Raw genomic sequence first — 7,112 nt, 5'->3', positions numbered from 1 at the left:
TGCAGGTGCATCAGCGAATGCCGTGTCCGGTAAGTCCATCGTGGTAAGGTCGCGGCCTTGCACACTGCACTTGCGGGAAAAGAAACGTGCGAAAGCCTCCGATTTCTCATAGCTTGTGGCCCTCTCGCAACCTTCACTATCAACCAGCAGGGGAATGTCAGTGTTCCGACCCTCGCCACAAGCGCACTTTAGCTTCGTCCACCATTCCTTCTCCTTCAGGGACCCATTCGACAAGCTATGTCTGAGGCTGTTCTCTTTGGAAACTCTAGATCTAGCAAGGACTGCGATAGCATTGTTTACAGAACGGGTAAACTCATGTTTCAGTGCAAAATCGTGAGGGTGCTTCCTCCAAGTGCGCCAGCGTTTGTCCTTCTCCTTCGTGGCGGCTGCACACTCAGGTGTCCACCATTTCGGATCTGTTGACTTCACTGTCAGTGTCTTGGACGGAACGAACTGGGAAACGGCGTTCATGATTGTGGCAGTAACGTGCTCACACGAAGTTTCTGGGTTGGCAGTAATGACGGTTGACCAATCAACCTGGCGGAAAAAGGATCGGAGGCGGTTCCAGTCTGCCTTTTCATAGCGCCAGACAGTTCGTTGCACCGCCGCTTCATGGGTAGGAAGAACACCTGTGAAGTCCGAAAGAATTACAGCGTGGTCAGATCGACCAATAGGGGACATTATCTGCGTGGTCACTGGAGAGTTGAACGTGGACATCACCAGGTCGAGTGTGTTATCCCCGCGAGTAGGACTCTGAACGTGCTGCGTGAGAAAGTGGGCTGTGCATGTGTCTTCGAGGGCTTCCCCCGCAGGTGTGGTCTTCGAGCTATGGAGCCAATTGCGGTTATGCACGTTAAAATCACCGGCGAGTATGAGGTTGGCACCAAGTGCACGAGCAGAGGGAAGGATGTCATCGAGATGGTTAATGAGCGTAAGGTCACTGGGCCCCGTCGAACCTGGCCTGTAAGCAGCGCCCAAGACTATCTTTTGTCCAGGGGACAATTGAATGGATAGCCAAATGAGTTCGTGATGTGGAGAAAATAACTCATCAATTACCATGGCTGGGAGTGTAGATCTGATCCATACGGCCACTCCGCCACTGCGTGCTGTTCGATCCAGCCGGAAGGTGGTGTAGCCAGGGAATGTGGAGTCGGATGGTGGAACGGTTTCAGAGGAAAACTTTGTTTCCGTCACTACTGCTATGTCGGGATTATGTTGGTGCAGTGTGTGCTGGAACTCAGCTAGCTTGTTTCCTAAGCTAAATGCATTGCACCGGGGAGTAGTAAAATACGTACTACTCCCTGATTCGCACATCGTAGATGTGCAGTGAATGACATATTGCGCATGCGCGCATAAGCACGCGGAGCGTGCGACCTTCAGTGGCCCTGCGGAAAAGACGTATACACAAGGTGGACTAGTATAGTACACGTGTCATTGTAGGGTGATAGCCGACCTCATATACGCTGTACGGGGAGATTATTTCCTCAGTATGTTGTAGGCAGTGCTGGAGGTTACGTGACGATGGCGGAGCCAAGTGCAAAACGATCTAGGCAGCCCAGATTGCCCACCTCGAGTGCCGTGCGTGGTTTTTTGAAAAAGTTTTCTTTGCCAGGTTCAGGCACTGATCCTCTCGTCTTTTTCAGCAGCCATCATGACGAGCTCCGACAGGTTCTGCTCGAGGAGCTTCAGTCTCACCCGTTCAAGGTGGTTTTAGTTTTGAGGGTGGAGATGACACGAGAGTCGGCCACGGGTAGTACGTCTGCCGTCCCGTTTTTTAGAAGTAGACCGGCTCGGATCCTCAGCGAAGGGGATATTGATAGTGCAGTCAAGACGATGGTGGCGAGGATCACTGGTCTTATTGATAAGTGGGTGCAGAACGGATCCAACTGGACCGTTTCTCGAGTGAGACAGCTGGATGTGTCGACAGCAAAGTACACTCCTCTTCGAGGTGAGTTTCTGTTCATCCGGCAGTGTTTGTTCGAAGCCTGTCGAATTTCTTGTGGAAAGTTGTAGATGTATTGTTTTGTACTAGATGTACAGTTTTTCGTGATTGTCGAGAGGGTGTAGTTGTGATGTGGTGTTACTCTGAGCAAAGCCTTCGTTGTATTTTTGTGGTGTACTGTAGGTGGTGCAGCTGATATCCCGCCCAAATTAGAAAAAAAGAAGGCCATCATTAACGTAAAGAACAACGATGACAGGTGTTTGATGTGGGCGTTGTTGTCAGCGCTGCACCCAGTCGAACAGAATGCAGGGCGTGTGTCCAGGTACACCCAGTATGTGGAGGAGCTGCGGTTCGACGGTGTAATGTTCCCTGCAACGCTCCGTGATGTATCCAAAGTGGAGATACAGAATGGTCTTGCAATCAATGTGTTTGGGTACGAGGGGAATCTGTACCCACTCTATCTCAGCGAGCGACAGGAGACTCCCATCAACCTGCTTCTTCATGAGAACCACTTCACATGGATAAAAAACTTCAGTCGTGCATGCGAGAATAAGAACAGACACGCAACACACTACTGCTTGCGATGCCTCTCCGCACACAAAACAGCAGACTCCCTGCAGCATCACAGCGAGAGATGTCAGGTGATGAAGCCTGTGCCAGTAGTCATGCCCACAGCAAAGGACAGCATCCTCAAATATACAAATTTGAAGCACAGGATGGTGGCTCCGTATATCATTTACGCTGATACGGAGGCCATCATTGAGCCGATGGAGGAACAGCATGGCAGCAGCACTGTACGCACAGCCCGTCATGTACCATGCAGCATCAGGTATGTTTTGTTGTTGGTGTTGTTTTTGACTAATGTTTGCTGCACTCATACCTGCACAGTGCTTGCTGTTATTCCTTCTTGTCTTGTTTTCCCCTAATTGTGTTCGTGTTGTAGTATGTGCATTTTGTGTGATTCCTTTTTTTCAAAATCACTCATTCTTACTTTCCTTCTTCTTTTATGCTCTTGTAGATATGCTGCCATCCGATCCAACGGTGAAGTCCGTGGCGAGTTTGACGACTGCAGTGAGAATGCCATTCACAACTTTTTCGACAGTCTCAAAGAGTTGGAAGGCAGTATCCAGGAGGATTTGGCGGATATCAAGCCAATTCAGATGACGGCAGAACTGGAGCTTGAGTTTCAGAACGCAGTCAACTGCTGGATATGTGATGAAGTACTTGGAGAAGATCGTGTTCGTGATCATGATCATCTCACTGGTAAGTATTATAATTTTTTGTTTATTTTTGTTGTTTTGCAGTTGTGTGTAGATATGCGTATGTGTATAGTGCATTTTCATGTCTTTGTAGCTGTTTGCATCTGTGTTTTATCATGGTGTATTGAATTGTATTGTCTGTGGTATCACCTTCACTGTAGATGTTTACTATGTTTGTGTATTCCCCTCTTTCTGAATATCTGCACAGGCAACTACCGTGGTGCTGCACACTACCAGTGTAATATTCAGCTGAGTATCTACCCAGATCGCCAGATCATTCCGGTTGTGTTTCACAACCTGAAAGGGTACGATGCTCACCACCTCATCGCCCACATTGGTATGACCGAGGTTGAAGAGGTGGAGTACGAGGACTCTAACCAGCGTAAGCGGATTAAGAAGGTTGGTGAGATCAGTGTCATCGCCAACAACATGGAGAAATATATTTCATTCAAGTGGCGTCAGTACCGCTTCATCGACTCCATGGCCTTCTTGAACTCCTCTCTGGACTCGTTGGTGAGCAACACTCCGGAAGATGCCTTCAAGCTTACTCGTACATTGGCCCATCATGACCTTCTCCTGCGTAAGGGTGTCTACCCCTACGAGTACATGGACTCCTTTGCTCGGTTTGATGAGACACAGCTGCCACCTAAATCAGCATTTGAGTCTAGTTTGACTGGAGAAGGTATCAGTGATGCCGACTATGCCCATGCTCAGAACGTATGGCAGGTAAGCAGCTTGTGCCTTGCCCCTCAGAATTTCCCTGATGCCATGCTTTTTGTACTGTGCTCTACTTATGACTTTTGAATGCTGTTGTGATGTGCTCTACTCATTTTTTTGTACTCATTGCTCTCTATCTGTGGATATGTGGATGCTTGTGTGTATGGATGTGTGCATGCGTGCGTGCGTTGCTGTTTTTTGTTTTGTTTTGCAGACATTTGAGTGCAGTACAATGGAGGCCTATCATGACCTCTATTTGCAAACAGATGTCTATCTTCTAGCAGATGTCTTTGAGCATTTCCGCAAGACGGCATACAAGACGTATGGGTTGGATCCAGCCCATTACCTTACTCTCCCAGGTATGTTCATCAGTCTTTGTTGTTGTCCAATGCATTCTCTCCTTTAGATGGTGTTCTCTGTTAGTATTCTTGTGCTTTCTTGTCGGTGTATTTTTATACTTTTTGCATGGTGTATTGACTTTCGTGTTTGTGTTCTGGTGTGTTGTATGGTGTTATGTAGGATATGCATGGGATGCTCTACTACAGTTCACCCAGATTGAACTGCAGCTGCTCACGGATGTAGACATGCATCTGTTTGTCGAAGCCGGTCTACGTGGGGGCATCTCAATGGCGTCGCAGCGGTACGGCAAGGCCAACAACCCAACGATGGATCAGTACAATCCTGCCGAGCCCACATCATACCTGCTATACCTTGATGCCAACAACCTGTATGGCTGGGCTATGTGCCAGAGTATGCCGACGTCTGAGTTTGCCTGGTGTGACAAGAACCTGTCCGAGATACTGGCACACCCTGTAGATTCGAGCACTGGGTTCATTGTGGAGTGTGATCTTGAGGTACCTTCTTCGCTGCACCACTACTTCAATGATTATCCACTCGCACCGGAAGTGATGAGAACATTCTCAGATAAGCTATCACCATACCAACAAGCACTTGTGGAGGAGCTCAAAGTGTCAGCCGTAGATGGAGTCAAGTTGACACCCAGTCTCCTACCCAAGTCCAAGTATGTGTTACACTACCGTACACTGCAGCTGTATTCGCGTCTGGGCATGGTGGTGACCGCTGTTCACAAGGTGTTGGGATTTCAGCAGAGTGCCTGGATGGCTCCCTACATCAATCTGAACACTGCACTTCGCACGAGGGCTACAACCGACTTTGAGAAGAGCTTTTACAAGGTAAATGCAACCGTTGTGTGCAGTCTCGTATGTTGTTGTTGTTGTTTTTTGTTGTTGCATGTATGGTGCAAGTGTGACGTGGAGTATGCTAATTGAAAAATATGCTGATGTGAAGGAATGGCATGATATGATTCTCATGTGTCATGTTTGCCTGTTTGTGTGCTGCAGCTGATGAACAACTCAGTCTTTGGCAAGACGATGGAGAACGTTCGTAATCGAATACGCATCGATCTCTTGCGAGAAGAAAGTGAGGAGCAGGTACTGAGGGCAGTGAGCAAGCCTACATATGTGCGGCACGACATTTTCCCGAACGGGCTTGTCGGAATAGAAAAGCAGCACACTGAGATCAAGCTCAACAAGCCGGTCTATGTGGGTATGTCGATACTAGACCTGTCAAAGGTACACATGTACTCCTTCTACTACGATGTGCTGAAGGAGCAGTACGGTAGCAGAATCCGGCTGTTGTACACCGACACCGACTCTGTTATTGTGCACATAACCACCGGTGATGTTTATGCAGAGATGGATCTGTCTCTGTATGACACCAGCAACTTTCCCACTGACCATCCTCAGTACACTTCTGCCAATAAGAAAGTGGTTGGCAAATTCAAAGATGAGCTTGGTGGGAAATCCATGGTGGAGTTTGTAGGTCTAAGATCGAAGATGTACTCCTACATCGGGCAGGAATCGGCCAAACGAGCCAAGGGTGTGCGAAAGGCAGTCCTGGCAAATACCATCACCCACAAGGACTATGTAGATGCACTGCTCAGTCATCGTGTGTCTGCCAGGCCTATGACGGGTCTCCGATCACATTGCCACACAGTGTATGAGGAGGTAACCACCAAGGTGGCATTGTCTCCATTCGACTGCAAGCGGTATATACTGGATGATGGCATGGCCACACTTGCATATGGTCACAAGGACATTTAATGGGCAGGACCCCACATTGAACATGTTTCATCATTTTCATGCAAAACTCCCCGCCATTCTTCTGTCTAATATTCCTCCTTTCTTGACGTGTGGAGCTGGCTCCAACACTCTACATTTTTGTTAAATATTTCAGGCTTGTGCCTCAATTATATTGCAGGATATAGTGCATTGTGCGGTATAATAATCTTCATCGCATCATAAAATATTACCCTACATACTTTGGTTTGCAGTGTGTGCGCAGCATAGTCCATATATCATCAAATTGATCAAGTTCAGTATCTGCGGGCATATATTTCCCCAGCTTGAGAAAATGCTTATATACTTGCGTAAATTTATGCTCACAATGATGACATAAAAATGAGATTATATTTCAGAATGCTCTGTCTCCATATCAACGTGTTTGGCCTAATTCTCTAACTTGACAGCTAGTTTGTAGTGTATTTTACATGTTTTATGTGAATTTTGTGTTTTATTTTGTGCGCATGCCCTTTGGCATCTTGGAAAGCGCACATTTTTTTGTTGTCGAAACTGTCCGTTCCACACTTGCTCTTCGGCCTTTTTTCTAGCTCGCCTTGAGTGACGGCTGCGTTTTTGTATGTCTTGTACCTTTTCAGTTTTGAAACATTTCTTAGTCTTTGTACTTCTTCTAGTTATGGATACTGGTATGGAGACGTCGTCTACACCGTCCAGCGAGATGGTTGGAATCCTGGAAAATATCCAAGCCAGCATGCAAAGCATTGCTGATCGTGTAACGAGAATCGAGGATAGTCAAAGACAAAATCCTTCGACTGTCTCATTCCTCGGCACGTCCACACCATACAAGGAGCAAAGCTCCAAGTCATGGCCGGATGATAGCAGTGTGATGGAGGAAATGGAGAAAGAGACGGAAGAGTTGGACTCCAAAGGGGTCAAACTTTTTCCTGTGTCTGATTCAACTATGGGTTTGTTGAAGTCGAGTTTTTGTTCCGCCTTGCCGAATCCGAGCAGGCGACAAATTCGTGACAAGTTTGGTGCCCCAAACTGTCCACACTCGGCTTGTCCTGGACTTGACAAAGTCATGAAGTCCAGGAT

At 47.4% G+C, this 7,112-nt stretch overlaps 1 protein-coding gene across 1 annotated transcript; it reads left to right on the top strand.

The window, feature by feature from the left end:
• Nucleotides 1-1,354: 1,354 nt before the first annotated feature.
• Nucleotides 1,355-6,584, top strand: LOC135825984 (uncharacterized). Its single transcript, XM_065338619.1, has 7 exons — nucleotides 1,355-1,948; nucleotides 2,126-2,771; nucleotides 2,961-3,205; nucleotides 3,410-3,927; nucleotides 4,133-4,277; nucleotides 4,438-5,111; nucleotides 5,280-6,584. Exons 1-7 carry the CDS (start codon nucleotides 1,522-1,524, stop codon nucleotides 6,039-6,041), a joined length of 3,417 nt encoding a protein of 1,138 aa, XP_065194691.1. The 5' UTR covers nucleotides 1,355-1,521; the 3' UTR covers nucleotides 6,042-6,584.
• Nucleotides 6,585-7,112: the final 528 nt, after the last annotated feature.

The sequence above is a fragment of the Sycon ciliatum genome, chromosome 10, assembly GCF_964019385.1.
Source record: "Sycon ciliatum chromosome 10, ocSycCili1.1, whole genome shotgun sequence".
Lineage (NCBI taxonomy): Eukaryota > Metazoa > Porifera > Calcarea > Leucosolenida > Sycettidae > Sycon > Sycon ciliatum.
The sequence above is the reverse complement of the archived record's forward strand: the minus strand, read 5'-3'. Positions and strand labels throughout refer to the sequence as shown.

Excerpts from the sequence above, each read along its gene's own strand:
- LOC135825984 (XM_065338619.1), top strand. The coding sequence starts at position 1,522 with ATGGCGGAGCCAAGTGCAAAACGATCTAGGCAGCCCAGATTGCCCACC. Across the intron at positions 3,928-4,132 it reads ATGCTCAGAACGTATGGCAG|ACATTTGAGTGCAGTACAAT; the intron begins GTAAGCAGCTTG and ends TTTGTTTTGCAG. Across the intron at positions 5,112-5,279 it reads TTGAGAAGAGCTTTTACAAG|CTGATGAACAACTCAGTCTT; the intron begins GTAAATGCAACC and ends TGTGTGCTGCAG.